The sequence below is a fragment of the Platichthys flesus genome, chromosome 16, assembly GCF_949316205.1.
Source record: "Platichthys flesus chromosome 16, fPlaFle2.1, whole genome shotgun sequence".
Classification (NCBI taxonomy): domain Eukaryota; kingdom Metazoa; phylum Chordata; class Actinopteri; order Pleuronectiformes; family Pleuronectidae; genus Platichthys; species Platichthys flesus.
Genome location: NC_084960.1, coordinates 7,820,685 through 7,839,645, shown reverse-complemented (window position 1 = coordinate 7,839,645; position 18,961 = coordinate 7,820,685). Strand labels below are relative to the sequence as shown.

General features: G+C 42.4%; 1 protein-coding gene across 2 annotated transcripts in view; it reads right to left on the bottom strand.

Moving 5' to 3' along the window:
* prkcab (protein kinase C, alpha, b) overlaps positions 1 to 18,961 on the bottom strand; it is a 79,969-nt gene that overhangs the window by 3,915 nt on the left and 57,093 nt on the right. The window contains exons 5-17 of one of the 2 annotated variants that reach the window (XM_062408779.1): positions 17,512 to 17,640; positions 9,546 to 9,702; positions 9,261 to 9,395; positions 8,022 to 8,115; positions 6,544 to 6,573; positions 3,309 to 3,449; positions 3,032 to 3,205; positions 2,587 to 2,678; positions 1,998 to 2,060; positions 1,227 to 1,365; positions 784 to 864; positions 299 to 406; positions 39 to 179 (exon numbers count right to left, since the gene is read on the bottom strand). In XM_062408779.1, the coding sequence (XP_062264763.1) occupies positions 39 to 179; positions 299 to 406; positions 784 to 864; positions 1,227 to 1,365; positions 1,998 to 2,060; positions 2,587 to 2,678; positions 3,032 to 3,205; positions 3,309 to 3,449; positions 6,544 to 6,573; positions 8,022 to 8,115; positions 9,261 to 9,395; positions 9,546 to 9,702; positions 17,512 to 17,640 (1,484 nt within the window). The remainder of the gene's footprint in view (positions 1 to 38; positions 180 to 298; positions 407 to 783; positions 865 to 1,226; positions 1,366 to 1,997; positions 2,061 to 2,586; positions 2,679 to 3,031; positions 3,206 to 3,308; positions 3,450 to 6,543; positions 6,574 to 8,021; positions 8,116 to 9,260; positions 9,396 to 9,545; positions 9,703 to 17,511; positions 17,641 to 18,961) is intronic. The other variant, XM_062408778.1, reaches the window with a different exon arrangement.

The window sequence follows — 18,961 nt, the reverse complement described above, 5'->3', positions numbered from 1 at the left end:
CATTTTTACCAAACCTAATGGAGGGATGGGACACTCACCACTTTGGGTTTAAAGGGCGGCTGGATCTCTCTGTTGGCCAGGCGCTCCCAGTCGATGCGTCTGAAGAAGGCCTGCTCTCTGATGTCCCTCTCCCCCTCCAGGCTGCAGCCGAGACGCTTCGACGGATGTTTGGTCATCAGCTGGGGACAAACACAGCGAGCAGGGTTACAATAATGTGACAGGGGCTGTTCGGTGCTCAAGGGAAAGTTAAGAATATTAAAGTATAGTTATAAAATGCGACATGGTCATTTTTACTTACTCCCTTGCAGATGGACACGGCTTCTTTTGTCATGGATTTGGGATACGAAACGTTGTGCTCCATGATGGACTGGAAGAGCTCGTCCTCATCTTCTCCATCGAACGGAGGCTGAAGAAGGAAAAACAGTGAAAAGAGGCCCAACACACTTTCAAAATCTAAACATTTCTTGTTTTGTCTGACCAACAAACTTAAACATTTTCAATCTAGTGTCATAGAAAAATAGGAAGAGGTGCAGCAAACCCTCACAGGTGTTATCTTTATTTTTTTATATTACTTTACTGAACAAATAGCTTCACAAAAGGATAAAACAACAAGTCTTCCAGGTCATGGATAAACAACAACTACAACAACAACAATATGAACAGTTTGACAATACAAATGTAATATAATTCACACAAATTAGTTTTTCAAAAAAAGAGCAGGATGTAAAAAAACACCAACAAATACACAAAACAACAAAACTGATATAGACTGGGACAAGTCACCTGTCCTGCCAGCATCTCATACAGAAGAACTCCATAAGCCCACCAGTCCACTGACTTTCCATAGGGTTGATATGCTATAATCTGATAAAGACAAAAAAAGATAAAAGTGGAAAGATAACAGACACAGATTCAGAATTTGTAAAAGCAGAGCACGACAATCACATTCTCTCATATTAATTCACACCAGATCAACCATTGTTAAACACGCCGAAATAACAAAGGCACTTTCTCCCACCATCCAATTTGCCGTCCAACACCCCCCTCCCACACACAGACACACAAACACATTAACAATCAAAGAGCAACAATCCTAACTGCACTCGCTTCTAGTAGAGATGAAAACTGTTCACATTTCGCAAAAGACACATTTGTGTTTTTTTCGCTATTAAGACAAATTCAACACCCAGATCCACACACAACCAGGAAGTAGTCAGATAACTCACCTCTGGTGCGATGTAGTCCGGTGTGCCGCAGAAGGTGCGTGTGGACATGCCGTCATACATGTTCTCCTTACACATGCCAAAGTCCGCTATCTTGATGTGGCCCTCGGAGTCCAGCATCACGTTGTCGAGCTTCAGATCCCTGCAGCCCAGACGGGTTGTGAACACTCATGTACGTGTATGCATCTGGATTTGTGATCACTTTAATACTTTGTGTGTGTTGATGTCCAGACTAAAGAGGAACACTGAAGAGTCAGACACCTCTGCCTCTGTCTCCGCTGCACGCATCGTTCTCTAAGTGACAAACCATCAGTTCTTGGCCTCAGAATCTCATCCTGCCTCCTCTGCAGTTCTTTGCTCTTATAATTCAGTCTCAGCTCCTCAGTGTCATCCACTCTTCTGACAGCTCTATCTGTCACACAGTGGCGTCCGGATGCCAGACACAACGCTGGCAGGAAATGAAGGATGGAAGTGAGTCCAAGAGGAATAAGATAACTTCAGTCTCTGTGGAGTGCTTCTTTCTGTCCTTTTTACTTTTGCTTTATGCATCAGGGTGATAAGTCTGGATTCAAGCTGTATGTGCAGTTTAATCACAATGAGAGCAGCAACCGACCGTTCAACCTACCAACCTCCCTACCACCCTACCTACCCGTCTACCACCCTACCTACCACCCTAACTACCCAACTACCTACCTACCTCCCTCCCTACCTCCCGACCTACCCGCCTACCTGGTGTGTCTGTCTGAATGTGATGCCTCCCTCCGTGTCACCCACCTGTAGATGATTCCCTTTCGGTGCAAGAAGAACAAACCGACAGCAATCTCTGCAGCATAAAACCTGCATAATTGGAGAAGAGAAAAATATCTTCATGAGAGGTTATTTATGACTTTGGAAAAAAATACACAAACACAAGCCTGAAATATTAAATAATAATAATAACAATCAAACACCTGTTAATAGGAAGACAAGGCTCCTGGTTCACATGTGAACCAAAACCTTTATTGCAATTTTGAAATCTGTGAAAACCCTGGACAAACGTTCCCTCTCACAATAACACCAACAGTCAATTAATAGTGTCCAGTTAACTCCAATCCCAGTCTGTCATTGGGCTGTGGGAGGAAGCCGGAGTACCAAGACTCTGGGTACCAGTTTCATCTGACAGTGACACGGGGGATGCATGCAAACTCCACACAGAGGCTGAACTAAGAATCTTGCTGTAGTGAAGATTCAATTGCTCTCATTCACATCTACCAGTCTCCAATCAACCTGTGAGGTGACAGAGCGACCCGGTGTGCCGCCTCACAGCAGGAAACCTTCATTTCAAACACACAGTTTGTCTGTGGATGAACTGTAGTGTGCTTACACTGCCTGTGGCTCCTTGAACTTGCCCACGCGCTGGATATGATACATGAGGTCTCCTCCGTTAATGTACTCCATCACAAAGTAGAGTCGATCCTGCGAAGAAAAGCTCATTGTACAAAGAGCAACTCGACATATAAATGCCACTGAGCTGACGTCATACTTCGCATTCATGGCTGGTCTGAGCTCAGTATCAATTTTCTCTGCAGGGGCACTGGCAAATGGGTGTGAATACATTTATGAAAGTATGGAAGGAAAATACAGATGTAATGACAGACAGATGAATCCAGAGGGACGCTCAAACCAGTTTGAAATGCCAGGGGTTGAGTAGATGGCTGATGAGGGAGCACAATGGCATCCATTCAATAAAGTTAAATGTACTTTTTTGGAAGCCGTGTAGGATGTAGGAGGAAGTCATGATTCGGGCAACGGGTGAAGGTTTTACACACCACAGTCTGGAAGCAGGAGTGGAGCTGCGTGAGGAAAGGTGGTTTGTCTCTCTGGGCCAAGACCCTCTTCTCTATCATCGTACATTCCACGTCATCATCCTGGATCACCACGTCTTTCTTCAGGATCTTGATGGCGTACAGCTCCTCTGTCGACTTCGTCTCTGCCAACATGACCTACAGGCACAATGGATTCAAGTCAATGGATTGGGGAGCTTCTGTGGTTTGACAGAGGCTTCACACATCATCACCGTCCCGTTATGACTGGTTGGGCTCTCACCTTGCCAAAGCTGCCCTTCCCCAGCAGGGCCAGGAAGTGGAAGTCACTGAGTCGCACCCGGTCCAGGTTACTTGAAGGCAGACTGAAGCGCCGGTGGTCTGACGGCGTGATCATTTTCTTACCGTGGCCCAGTTTGGCTTTCTGTGGTGGAAAGAGCATGGACACACACACACAGAAACGCACAAAATATTACAACTTTCAAAATATCAGGCGCATCAATGAGTCTGTTTTCAAAAGTAGGCAAAGCTTTGTATGAAGTTTCCTCTTCCCACCACACTGAAGAGGACATGGGACACTGGGTCGTGTTTAAAAAAATCTCTCAAAATGGGTTAAAAATGCAAAAACCTGTCCAGGACATGAACTAATGATGAAGTGCAACATGTAATATATTTACATAGCGATGTCAAAATGGAGAATTAAGAAATGTATCAAATACTTAATTATACCCATTTGAAAACTACTATCCATGTTAGCTGAGAGGTGGGCCCGAAATAAAAAACATAAAGTACACATCAAATACCTTTTTCTCAAAGATGGTTTCTGTCATTTTAAATAGTTTGTATCATACTGATGTTTGTTTTAAATTTTTCTGGGTATTTGATGATATAGAATGGGGTCAAACATCATGATGACAGCTGAGACAGGCCTCTAATTGGTCAAGCATGTCTACGGTCCACACCTCGCTACTACGGCTCCACCCCCCAACAATCACGACTGCAGACTCTGGCTCTACATCGGCAAGATGGCGGCGTTTGTATCAGGGATATTTTGGCTTGATTTCTAGATGGAGGGAGGAAGTAGTGATGCGTTGTCCATCTTTAGATACAGTCAGTGGTTAAATATGATAAACTGACATTTCTATGACATTTTTCATTCCCATTTGAGATATGTTTGCACGCTGGTCATTGCATCCTTATACATAATGATAAGGTTGTTTAACTATCAGCAATTATAACATTATCATTGGCTACGAGGCGTCATGATACCTGGTTAGCTGCACATTGGCAAATCATACTTCTCTGCTCTATCTCTATAGAGAGAGAACATAGTGATCTATTTTTAACACTGACACGCCACCTTCTTTGTTTTACTCATCCAGGATCTGAGTATTGGTGCGTTTTAGGGAGAAATTGTGAGGTGGAGCCATCAGCAGGCAGGGTGCCAGTGCTGCAAGGTTCCCTGTTGTTATAATGACCGGCCTGCCAAGTCTCTTTGAACAAAAAATGACAATTAGGACTCTTCCAGCTCCCTTCATGGCTCCAGCAGTCGTCTGTTTCTGTCAGATAGAGTGAGGAGAGCAGGCGACCAGCGGGGCCACTGGGAGGCTGTTGCCAGGCCGACTAAGTTCACTGCTCTTGGTTGGAAATACACTCGACGATATAAATGCCGTTTATTTATTTGCCTCCGGTTAAGTGGCTCTCTACGTGAACACCTCTGGGTCAATAAACATCACATCAGCATTAACTTTAAATAGGTGGTCACTTACTGAGAAAATATTATAATAACATCAGCGTGGTGCTGGTTCTAAATGCTGCTGTTATACATAATAACACTTATTGCATAACTCATTTAAGGTGTAATTTTCAGCTGGAAAGACAAATAGCCGACACACAAATATTAAGTGATACAACAAAGAAGAGGAACATATCAATTGTATTTTTAAAAGCTATGACTTTAATATTCTTACAGTAATGGTGGTACAAATGTGATTATTTCTACCTCTCGTATCAATAATTACTATTTAATATTTGAGTTGTTATTGGGGGTTTTCATTATAATGTGTGGTGAGTTTCTAAAGCATGGGTCACAATCCCACAGGAGATCTGAGACTACCCAAAAAAGATGAATGAAAAAATGAAAGTCTTACTTTTCTCTGGCTTTTCTCTAATTTTTCTTGTAAAATACTGGATATTTTCACTCCCTCCAAGCCTCTAAAAATCCTTAAAATGACAAAACCCAGAGGAAAAATTACTTTTTGGTTTTACTCCTAGATATTTACATAGCCCATGTTCACATTGCTTAATTTTTCAAGAATCAAAGGTCAAAAACGTTGGGAGCCTGTGACACAAACCCTTCCAATGCACTGCCAGAGGGATGTTCCTCTAGTTTATGTCTAGCCAAGTGTGTGTGTGTATATGTGTGTGTGTGTCTGTGTGTGTGTGTGTGTGTGTGTGTTGATAACAGTTTAAGTAAAAATGTTTGTTTATGTCAGCTCTACACAAAAAAAAATGTGATGTTTCCTTGGTTATGTGTTAAAGTTCTGTGATCAAGAAACATCTGAACAATGTTTTCATCCTGTGTTGACACTCTTTACAGCCTCCACACACTACAGAGACATCTAGTGGTAATTTTCAAATGACACTTTCTTTTACTGCTACAAATTACCTCCGTACAAATGAGAACACTTCACATCATACAATCGGTTCACAAAAACACTTCCACCTGCTGCAACACGAGCAAAGGTATTCACATCAGAGTGGTCACACACAGTTGTAAATAGAAACACACACAGTGCAGCCACACGTCTTATATCTTATACAGTAAATGGAACACTGCCATCGTGTGGAGAAATTCAGCATGCACACCAACACCCCCTGTGCATTCATTCATACCCTTACAGTGAACAGGTGAGTCCATGCTTCATGTCCTAACAGCCTTCTATAGTCCACACAGGACTAGTAGAGGACGAGCTGTGGACAACACTATCAGCCAATGAGGAGCAGGTGGGATGTTCTCTTGGCCAATGACAGAACATGACAGCACCAGAGGCCTGATTGGTCCCAGAATTTACTAACAATAATGCTGTTTGGTGAGGGAGTGTAAGATAGGAAGTAATTTAAAGCTAACATGCAACACTCTTAAAATTATATTTTAATATTAATATTAAAACCTTGGCTGCAAATGACAGATGTGGTTGATCTGCCCATTGCAGTGGGGGATAAATGTGTGGCGATATCTGTAGGTGTGTGATTACGATGCAAAAGCAGGACAAAGTGGTATAAGTGTGTACGAGGAATTAGAATTAACAAAAAGCACGTAACTCTAATTTGATGTGTAAATACGAATGAGCAAATTAAGGCGGTTCAGCTGTAAGCTGCTGAGATGAGCCTTTGTTAGTAAATCAGATTAATTTGTGGAAGCCCAGCAGAGCTCCACAAACAATCCCAGTGCAGAACGTCAAGTGAGCGTGATGCAGGCTGGGGGGGGAACGATAGGAGACAAAGCAGGCGGCTACCTTGAGATAGTGGATATTTAACTGGCAGGCCTGGAAAGAAGAAGAAACTCACTCATTAGTCCTGTGAAAAGGGAAGTTGATGTGTGCGTGTGTGACTCGCTGTGAACAAAACATGGAAAACAACAAACCAATGCTCGCGGAGAAGTGATCAGTCGTTATTTTGATTTGTTTCGATCGCAAACTCCGCAAACAGCAAAGTGAGTCAAAGCCACGACTAGAAAACAGATTAAATCTTTTTCTGTCACATCTGGCCCGTAGCGCACACTAGTTTCCACGGCAACCGCACTGTTGTGTGAAGACGGCAGCCTCGAGGAGAGTCAAGGTCATTGTTGTACAGTACAACGAGAAGCAGAAAACAACAACAACCAGACAGGAAGTCTTGAGAGCCGCTGTAAGGAGATGACATCTGCATCCAGTTCTATAAAACACCAGGAGCAGGACAAGGATACAACTGAACTCCTCTTTCTCTACTTAAATCCAATAAATGTTTCGCAAATTGCTTATGTTGTTGGCTTCTAACTGTGTGTTAATGTTATGGGAGTAATGGGAGGTGTGTGACTTTTATTGTGGATGATGTATTGAGTTAACGTGAGTCAACAGAAACCTGCAGTCAACAGAGTAGCCACTAGAGGGAGCCTTAGCTGCAATACGGTTTTCCTTTGAGTTCATAAAGGACCATATCAGTGTTTTCGCATGTTTATTTAATAAAAAAATAAATTATGTACATGTTTTAATTCATTTCACACAAATAAGCGACTTACACAATAAATATCATGTTTACTTTTAGTTTACACTATTGTAAGTTCATTAGAGAATGTTCAAATCATCATATAATTAAAACTACATTCCCTCTGATTATCTCTCAGGTTGTTTTTGTAATAATGTGATTTTCTGTCAGGAAGGTAGAACAGAGATATTATATGATTTTAGTTGATTGGATTTAACCTGCAAAACACAGGAACAGTTTTACTAAGAGATAAACACTATATCATAATAAAATAATGATGCAATTAAAAGGCGACCAAAATGAAAACAATTTATTGGGGATTTCTCTGAGTTTAATCATTGCTAAAAACATATTTGTATCATGTAAGAAAATATATCACATGGGTCTGTTTGTTTTTGGATAATCTAATGTAGGACTGTTAAATAGAATAGATTTGAGAGTGTTGACAGTTATTATGTGCAACTGCAGACTTGATTCCATTGTTGTCTTTGTGCCTCTCTTCATTAAACTGTAACCTTGTGCCTTTGGTGAAACTTTTCATAAAAATCAGGAGCATTCACTTTAACGCCAGGAGACAGTGATCTCCGTTGCTTGGCGCACAGGAGGAAAATCACCAGTGGGAATGGGACAGGGTTACCATGGTGACAGGGGAGAGAGAGGAAAACATACAAGTGAGTGTGGAAAAGGGAAATCTACTTGTGCTTCTATTAGATATTAAATGTAACAAAGTCATAATCGGACAAGTCCTCACCTCAAACTTCTGTCGGAGCTCCAGGTCGACGTCGTCCACCTCGGGGATGGGCACGTTGTAGTACTCCCCCTCCTCCTGGTTCAGCAGCTTGTACCTGACACAAACAAAAAGAGGGAGAGAGGTGAAGGCTTGCTCTTTAATTTATCCCCGGGGCTGTGAAACTACGCATTTAAAATTTACTTTTAATCTTTGATCCATGTGATTCTTCCTCTGTCTCCCCTCACAGCTATGAATCTTTGCCTTTCTGCACCACGTGGATCATAAATAGCTGCCTACTTGAGTGTTTGCAGGTCTGCTCTCTGTCAGCAGCACCAACCTGACTCTACTTGCTGGGTTCAGGGCCTAGTGTGCCAGGCGTTGTTACGGGGCAGGCATTTCCTGGAGCTTGTAACTGTCCTCACAGCAGCAGTCGATCAAGCTGGGTTTAGGTTAAATTGCGGCAGGTATGCTAACACGTTTCCGTGGAAGAGCGGCTGCGATGTCTCTGTGAGTGTGTGTTTGTCGGGACGAGACAAAACGGGGAATCAGAGACTGAGAGACGAGGAAATGACGCAGGCAGGTGCTGTTTTCCAGAGTGAACGACTGTGATATGATGCGCTGCTGGTTTAAAGTGAAGTCACAATGCAATCGAGGGGGTCAGTGTAGAGGCAAGTTAACTGATGTGAGAGAGACAGGTTTCAAAGTAAAGCACCTGCTCTCTTAAAGAGAACATCATACCCTTTACTGTAATCCCTTCTTCACTGTAAACGTTTGGAAGATTTAAAAGAATCTGCTTTTTAGTGTTATTCTTGTTTTTGTTATTTACTGAATATAACCGCTCTTCATTGTTCTGTATTGTTTGTTAATTGAACTCTGATCTCATTTAAAAGAACAATCTAAATCTCAATGGGACCTGATCTGATCAAATGAAGGTTATATAACCAGTAAGAGAAGGGCTGAGATCAGGAAGTTTACTGGAAAAAGTAGAATTACCTCCCTGCACTTGGATGCCCCCGCTCTTCCAGTGCAGTTTCAGTCTTTGTACATTATTTTCATATGAAGTCACAGTGAACTTGACCTTTGACCTTCAACCACAAAAGTCGTGCGCGGCATGACATTCTGAACTAAGCTGTACAAATGCATCATGCAAAGAGATCATTTCTTAGCAGGTTGGATGAGACATCTGTGTCTCTCAAACTTCAGAACCCGAACTTGAGGTTAACTCATTTTTCTCTTTGAGAGTGAGTGAAACAAACTGACCATCCACATGTTGGAGCTTTGATGAGCTCGGACACTCCAAACGACATGGAGCCCATGAAGTCATTCCTGGTGGTCCGGTCCCAGTCCCACGCCTCGATGGACAGACGGCGGTCCTTATCTGACGCTTTCAGCTTACTGAGAAGTAAGAGTAAAAGGAAAAGGACACGTGAGGATGGAGACTGCAAGAATCAAATGCTTATTTTTATACTATACCGTTTTACTCGACACACACACACACACACACACACACACATACCCACACACCCTTAAATTGACTAGACTCACAAGCTGAAGGACTCGTTCCAGTGGGGGTTGAGACATGAGCGGATGGTCCTGGTCTTCTGTTTGGTTTCATTCTTTGGGTCTGGGATGAGCTTGAGTTTGACATACGGGTCTGATGAACCGTTTGGATCCATCGGAATCAGGTTCCTGGCTTCACCCACTGGGAGAAGGGAAGACGACATAGACGGCATTAAGAGGTGTGTGTGTCTGTGTGTGTGTGTGTGTGTGTGTGTCACATTCAGATGCCATGACTCCAAACAGACTCAAGGGCTTGGGTCCCATGAAAATGACCTCTCTGTGTTTAACGTTTGTACTTAAATTACTGATCTAACACATCTTCTTAGTGTCCATAGATAGATGGGTCAGCTCATCATTGTTCAACGAGTGGCTCAAACATAAATTCACTTGCAATTTACAGTGTGGGTGTTAGCGTACATGCACACAGACAAAATAAAACACAAATGAATACAAAAAGAAAAACAAGTCAATGACACCAGTGATGATGATAGAATGGAGTGAATGGATTTCTTGCAGAGTTGTCTCTCGCTCTCTCTCTCTCTTTGTTAAGAAATAGGTGAGTGGATAATGTCAGGGAGGCGTGACGTGTCCTTGTGTCATAACTGTCAAATTGGAAGAAATAAAAAAAACTGTAACATAGCAACAGGAGCAGGGGGACGGGATGGCGTGAGCGTGTCACCTTCACCATGGCGACAACATCTACTGTAAGTGGCCGTGGGGCCGACTCCATCACTGCCCCACTTAGCAATATCATGTGAACAGCACACACACAACAAGTGGAAGCCCCCGGACAGGAAAGGAGGAAGGAAGGAAAGAAGGTGGTAGGAGGGAAGAAAAATACAAGAAAGAAAGAAAGACAGAAAGAAAGAACTATAACAGATGGAAAGCAGGATCACACCAATCCTCTCAAACGGTGCCCTTCAGCTCCAGCCTCCATCTCTGCCTAGTTCACTGTAATCAGGAGGAAACTGAATGAGAGTCAGTGTAAACTCACATGTTGGCTGAGTCGTCATTAAAACAGCGGCTAAGCACACAAAGCAAAAAGAAACACCAGACAAATGTCACCGCAGCTCGTCTAGCTGCGTCTTTGTGAGTTGTAATCGTATTTATTTTGACATTTAGTCCTGCTCTTCACTGGATGTGACAACACGGTTCGAAGGCAACGGGTTTGAAAGGGACTGAGAATTCAGAATGAGGCAAAAACGCAGCGTAAAGACAATAAAAGGGAGGAAACAGAGTTCATAGTGAATGAAGTCAAAATAAGGACAAAATCTACTTCCTCTTTATAACATGGAAATGTTCTGCTATTTACGTTATGATTATTTTGATACTTTAAATGTTTATTCTCAAAATATTGGGACACTAAGGTTTGCGGTCCTTGAAGAGCACAGGAAGAAGAAAAGTGAATGGTGAAAACATGAACAATAAATGCTGTTATTGTGCTTTAACATTAATTCAACTATGTTTAATGAACTTTAATAAAAGTAAAACATTTGTCAAGATTAGTTGGAAGGAAAAGTACAGACAGTTAATTACAGTTATAACCGTGGGTTTAAAAACACAAAGGATGATGGGAAGTTGCGGAATCTTGCGGATATATTTGAATATTTTCATGACATCACATTTGTTTCAGGCTAAGCTTCGTGCTGTAGAGGGCAGTGTAGTGTCTCATTCAAATCTAAATATCTCATGGAAAAAATCCATAGTCAGAAGCTTTGACCTTGTTCTTGAATGTTCTGCTTCTGAACATTCATGAATGTTCATGAACCTCATAGTTCACTTCTGATCCAATACTCATTCACACACACTCACACGCACACACACACGCACACGCACACGCACACACAAGCAGCAGAAGGTAAAATCTCAGCATCCCTCTCATCCACATCCAACCCTCCGCTGTCTGTGGTAGCGTTACAGTCACTTCCATGGCAACGCTGGAGCCAAACAACACCAAAGCTACTTGAACAAGCCTGTAAACACACTAATGAGGCAACACTCACACACACAGACACGCAAACACATCATGTATAGAAACACACAACACTGAATAGTTAATGTGAAGTATGTGTGCACAATATGTGAATGTGCTCTCTTCCCATTCTCTCTCTCTCTCTAACTAACACACACACACACACAATAAAACATCACCATCAGTGGTAATCAAGGACCATCTCTCTCTGTTGTTGCTTAGATACAACAGGAGCTGCTTGCCTTCTCTTCCTCCCCTCTCCTTCCTCCTTATGAGGTTATTATCAATACAATTAGTGTGTGAACGTCTTGTGTGTGTGTGTGTGTGTGTGTGTGTGTGTGTGTGTGTGTGTGTTTTGCTCTTATCACACATGTAAATCTGTCATGATGTAGAGAAAATGCAGACACACATTACGTTTTCCGTTAACTTGATTAGAGCCGGTGTTTACGTTACGCACACGTGTCACAGAAGAAGCTGGACCACCACAGACCATCCACTCTGCTTCTGTCTGAATCCATCCCACGCACAGAAGTGAAATGTTCTGTTTCTCAACAAAACACAACAGCGGCACTTAGCCGACACCGTTAGTCTGGATCCTCTGTGCTTAAGAGATAATGAAGGACAAAGTTCAAGTTCTTTCTTTTCCAAAACGGTTATTTATCGTCTTGTATCTCAGATAATTTACCTGAAGTGATACGTGTTATTCTCTGCTCTTAATGCTACTGTTACTACCAAACACAACATCAGCTCTAAATAGCTTCTCTACAAAAGATAGACTGAATTTAAACTTCAGTCTGCAGAGGCTTGCAAACATTTCTTAAAACATAAAAAAAAATATCTTCGCCACCTTCATCACGTAACAAAGAAAAGGTTGCCACAGCAATTAGATGACACCATTTTGGATCCTGGGGCAGGCGAGTGCAGGGCTGTGGTGGGACAGGTCAGTGCAATCTCCCGAAAAGGTTTTTGAAATTCAAATGTGCAGTTGCATAACAATGCCATGTGCACAGAGTGGATGTCTGATAATCTGCGGAGGAGAAGCCACGCAGCCAAACGGGGGCAGGATGGATCCCTGCTGTGCAGCGTCAGGCATCTGCATGCACACGTCACGGTGGAGGGAGCAGGAGAACCGGGATGAACCGAAAAATTTAAATGTTTTGGTTTTTTGTTGCTTCAAAGAAGTGTAATGTGGAGATTTAACAGACTGGGCTTCGGCAAGACACTTTTCAGTGAAGCGTCAGTGATGCTTTGTGTTTTGGTAAAAAATCCATCCGCTCTCAAAGAATACAATTCACTGAACAACTTATAAGAATAAGTGAATTATTGAGAGACATAATTCATCAAAAGCAGAAACCAATATACAGAAAAAAACTCACACAATTTCTTCAGCTGAGATTCACTGATAATGAAACTGGGCGAAAACTAAACACCCTCCCACGCATATGCACCGCAGCCTTGTCAGATGTACGGAAATTGTATTTGTATGATAATTTTGCCCTTTGAAGTTCTTCTTCTGCAAGTGATTATCTCCTGGCTAGGATGCTACCTTTTAGCCTCGGAGCTGTGAGCTTCAGCATCTGTCTATTAGCACGATATCATGTACGGTATGCGGCTGTAGACTGTGAACAAAGATGGACGACATGACGGCTCCTTAAAAGTAAAGCCAAAGTGTCTCAATCTGGCCGAGTTGTAGGTCACAAATCCCAGGGACCAAACTAAAAAGACAAAGTATATGATTTCAGGTATTTCTTATCCATTGCTGTAAGTGTTTAATAATAATTAATAAAAAAAGAGTATGCTATGAAAACAGGGTGAAACGTTGAACTCATTTCTGGATGGTGGGAGAAAGAAGAGACTCTTTATGTACAATCTATATATCTTGCAATCAAGTGTATTTTAAAGACAACACATTATACGGTAACAATAACCAGACCTTTTCAGTATTAGTGTTTTCTTTCTTTCAGATATTGACACATTTATGTTTCTCATGTGTGTGAAAAGCCAAGAGGAAGAAAAAGCCTAATATCAGACCTGAGGCTTTTGTCTGTACCGCAGCCCTGATGGTGCTGAGTTGTGTCAGAGGATGAAACAAATTCTTGTTTAACTTTAGCTTTAAACCTGGGGCAGGCATGTCAGCTGTAGGAAATCTCACTGCTGCGTGCTCACATTGGCCGGATCCTCATTTGCCCTGTGTGTGTTTGTGTTTGTGTGTGTGTGTGTGTGTGTGTGTGTGTGTGTGTGTGTGTGTGTGTGTGTGTGTGTGTGTGTGTGTCTGTGTGCAGACAGGTCATGGAGGGATGTTTGCATGTTTGCCTTTTCTTAAAACTCCGAAAATAAACGTCTGCATGTGTCCGTAGGTTATTTAAGTCACTTTAGCAAGAAGAGACAGTGATCAGGGGGAGGAGTAAGAAAAGGATGAAGGAGGTAATCAGGGTAAAAGGGAGAAAAATAAAGAGCACGATTAACAATCCGAACAAGAGGAGGAACAAAACAGGTCGTAGAAGAAGAAGAAGAAGAAGAAGAAGAAGAAGAAGAAGAAGAAGAAGAAGAAGAAAAGGAACAATAGAGAAAAAGACAAGTCACTCAACTAGGCAATGATTCAGGCTGGTTGAAAGAAAGAGGATGAAATGAGAAAGAACAGATGTTGATTTGTTACTGAGGAAGAAAATCAAGAAATGAGTGAATGGACAGAGCTCAGCAAGTATAGGGAGAAAATGGATGACAAGAGGGGAAGACACACCGAGGTCTCGGAGGAGCAGGTACGGGAAAATAACAGGAAATGTCAATATTGGAAGAAGGAATGGAGAATAGAGTTAGAGGGGGAAAAGCGGAGGGAGGAGAGAGGAGGCGAGGTGGGATGGGGGGGGGGGTAGTGAGAGCCTGGGAGATGTGTCTGTTTTCTTGGTTGGAAAGATTTAATCAAGTTCACATCGGTGCGGTGAACCACACAGGCCCGCCACTTGTCTGTGGGAGCCAGAGGGGAGCGGGAGGACAAGCTGAGGCTCCACTGTTCAGTCCGCTGCCATTATAGAGGAAGAGGAAAAAAAAAATACAGCACAACAAACTCCACAGCTGCCGTCTCTTCAAGCTGGATTGTTCTCAGTGTTGATCTCTGTCTTCTCTTCTCTGTCTGGCTCCATCATTTTCATTCTTTTACCATTTCTTTCTATCTTGAGGTTCTGGAATGCAATGAGCAGCACCTACGATAGAGACCTTGTACTTACTAATGAATCAAATGACTGTGTCTAATGTGAAAAGTGGCTTTTTTTTGCCTTTTGAATGTGTACATATGCTACAGTAAGCCAACATGATTGACTTAAAACTACAAAAAACAAATCAGTATGTCTATCACATAGAGTGTATAAATATACACAACATGACTGCTCCCCACAAATAAAGCCAAAGTGTGGATTAGATTAATACAGCCATTTACAGTTTATCTAAAGATTGGCTCCATGGATTACAATTGACAAAACTTAATAAGACAATAAATTAATAAAACTTAGTTTGTAAATCCAGAATTTCAAACGCAGCCCTTTTCATACCACTTTAAATGTCAAGACAAACAACTTAAAGATGTTATCGTGACATCAGGGACATTATGATGAAATCCTGATCAACAGCCTAAAGGATAATAAATGACCATGTGCAGCTCTGATAAGCAGATGATGATGAAGAAGAGAAAATAGACTATTTGAAATAGCAGGCATCACATATGCTAGTAGCAGGTGCTGCGGAACATACTGTCGTATGTTTCCTTGAAGTTGACACAGTGTAAAGTGGCAGCAACACTTTGATAAACACTGGAACACTGGTGGGTGGTTTGGTGTGTGTGTGTGTGTGTGTGTGTGTGTGTGTGTGTGTGTCCGTGTGTGTGTCCGTGTGTGTGTGTTTGTGTGTACACGCATCAAATCAAGGACAACACAAGGTGCGGGGGGAGAAAACGCACATCAATTTAACATGCTAACAGCCGTCTCTCCCACTCTGAGGATGAAAATGAGCCAGCTCAGTTTCAGCTCTGTCCGACTGAGGTAACCATGCCAACAGGACCACCGCTGTCGCCCCTGTCTTCATCACCACGGTCACCACCATCACACGCCCCAGTCAGATTCATGGAGAGTCGCGAACATTAAGCAGAACAGGTCGCTGCCTGGGTTCGGTTCAGCAGTACAACAGGAGAAAGAGCTGGATGTTGGAGTTTAGTGTTGAGCAGAATAGAATCACCAGAAAATGATAAACTGGGCAATGGAAGTAGAGAGAACAAATTATAGAAGTCTACTGTGAAAACTTTGAATATACCTCTCTCTCCATGAATCATATACACACACACACACACGCACACACACCTACACACACACACAGACACGCACACATGCACGTCACTGCTGCTTGAAGGGCAGACAATTACAGGTTGATCCCCGCTGAGTTAGAAACACTTCATTGGCCTCAGCATGTTCCTAATATTCCCTGTCCAGCCCTGTCTCGCCATGCTGCTTGTTTGCATCTATGTGTGCATGTGCATGTGTGTGCGTGTGAATGTGTGTGTGTGTGTGTGTGTGCGTTTGTGTGTGTGCGTGTGACAGAGAGAGAGGTTGTGGATGTGACCCAGCAGGGATTTCTCTCTCTACCAAAGGCATTTGAACGCCGGAGAGTTCTCCACTCCAGGTGCTGCTTTTGACTGACAGGATAATTAGGTGGTGTTGAAAATGTACACATGGATAACACACACACACACACACACACACACCTGACACACGTCATGAATGCCGTCATGACTTATGCTGACGCAGATGGAAACCAGTGTGCTTTAAATCTTAATGTTGTTACAGATTTGAGAAAAGATTGGATTTTTTTTCCCCATCCCTTCAGGGAAAAGCACAGCAGCCGACCAGCTCGGAATGTCTCCTACTCTGAGTTTAAAGTTTAAATCTCTTTTTAAACAAAAAAATAAATATGCTTATTTATGGTCTTTATTTGGCAGCACAGAGGAACAGTGAAGAGGGTACAACACTCTCTCAGGAAAGGTCACACAGCAGGAAGTGCAGCTGTGAACAGTGTTGTTATACTGTATGAACACTAACCACTCAGCCATAATTGACATATTTGGCAAAACACTTAAACATTAATGATTATCATTTTGCCCAATATTGCAGTAAAATAACAACTAGGCAGTAGTAGTACTTTTTGTTCAGTTATGATCCCAACGCTTTTGGTGAAGGTGAGAGAACGATTGAGGTCTCACTCCTATAATAAACTCTGACTTGACAGTTTGAGACAGTTTGATTTTTATTGGAGGCAATGGATGCAACTACGAAAAGACAGTGAGTCGTTTGTCTGTGATGCACTGAAACGTTTCATCATTGTTTCTCAGCTGCTCTTTCTTTGCAGTGACTGTGTATCAGCCAAATCCTTTCTGTGCCCGAGGACGTCACATACACCTGCTCACTGTGAACTGCTCTCTCGCATACAGTTCGAATGTACTTGAATTATAATCTTTATTTTACTTTAGTTATAATTACTTGCTTTGAATGCTGATTAAGATTTACACTGTATTGAGGATAAATATGATTAATTGCTACACATTAGACTATATCGCCTTAAATAAAGAAATCAAGTAAACTCAAGTAAACTTTTTTATATTTTATATTTTATTCTATTGTATTGTATTTTATTGTATTCAAATGTATTCAAATGTACCGGCTGCTATGACGACTTAATTTCCCTTCGGGGATGAATAAAGTAATCTATCTATCTTAACTGGCTACATTGAAAAATCATATTCATATAAAAAATCCATACTTAAGTGTTAAGTCAAAAGGCAATATGTAACTATATGTCACTGAATGGGGCCAAGTGATTTATCTGATGGTCTGAATACATGAAGAAGTAGCTCAAAAGATTTGTATGAGGTGAAAAGAATCCCAGAATAGTCCTGGAGAGTTTGACCCCTGACCTGACAGAGGCGAGTTTCAGACCAACCTGTGACGTGTAGCCTGTCCCCGCTGACCTCGATCTTGAGGAAGAGACGACCCCGGCGCTCTGTGTGGTCCATCCCACACAAGCTCGGCACGTTGACCACACACACCTTGTGCACGTTCATGTCACAGGCTGGACAGAGACACAAATCAGAGGGGAACACACATGATTGTTACTGTGAAACTCAGGTCAACACTGAAACGAGGCTCCTCCTCCTTATCGCTTACACATTTGAGGGTGAATCAAACAAAGGAATGGAGAATATGAGTGTGCTTGTACATTTAGCAGGATTTACTAAGATGTGTGGAAAATTCTCTGCCTCTCAAGAAAATGCACAAGACGAGTTGCACAACAAAATGAAGCAGCTGGAGCTCTAATGAATTTTTTAACAGAATAATGAATTAAAGATAAATAAAACAAATGAAAGCAGATTCCTAGAAAAGAGTAGAGGTCTTCAAGAGGACACAGAGCTGTGGTTTATTCTCAAATCTAACTTGAACCTGAAGAAATAAAAAACACCTGCTCGGATTTCAAATGTATAAATATATAATTTTTGTTTAACTTTTCTATTTTGTATCTAACAATACACATAAGTAAAACAAATGATGAAGAGGCTAGTTGGCCTTTAATTAAATCATTTGTGTTGCTTGTTCTTCTAATCTCACACACACACTCCCCCAGACACACACACACACTTCCACAACAGATGAGCGACCAGAGGGGAGAGTGAACATTTGTTCCTCTCTTCCCCCTCGTCTCCTCCTCTGTCCCTTTCTGCCCTCTAACTTTCTCTCCCTTTCTTCCCCTCTGTAATTCCAATCCAACCATCCATCCATCCATCCTGCCTCCTCCCTTGGCTCGGCAGGCTTGTCAAGCTGACGTGCAGGGAGGAGACAAGGAGGGACGAGAGACGGGGAAGCATCTCGTAATAGCGATGGCCTCCCCGCATCAATTTGTTCTGGTGTGCTCCCATTACCATCTGCGATGAGGCCGCCACCAGAGTCCCGCAGATAGATAGACAGAGGAAGATGAGGGGGGAGGAAGGGAGGGATGGATGGAGGGTGATGGAGATTAAGTGGAAACAACCGGGGGGTCGGCAGAGGAATGTAAGAAATGTAATGTAAGGGGAAAAAGATGACGAAGAAGTGGGGTAGTATAGGGAAAATAATCGGCATAGAGGAGAGTGAAGAACGAGAAAAGTAAGGAGGAAAAGGAGCGGAAAACGAAATGGGAAAAGCTCATTACAGGATTGGGTCACACATGCAAAGAGGTGGATGTGGGTGGAAAGAATGGGAACGCAGAGAGGACCCGGCAGGTAGGGCAAGTGGAGTGGGCCCGAACCTCAGATGGAGCAGAGTGTAGTACAGAACAAGTCTATTCCCATCTGTTCTCATTAGGGCCGACAGAAACCAGCACAGCACATTCGACACAGGTGCATGCACTTAGAGAGAGA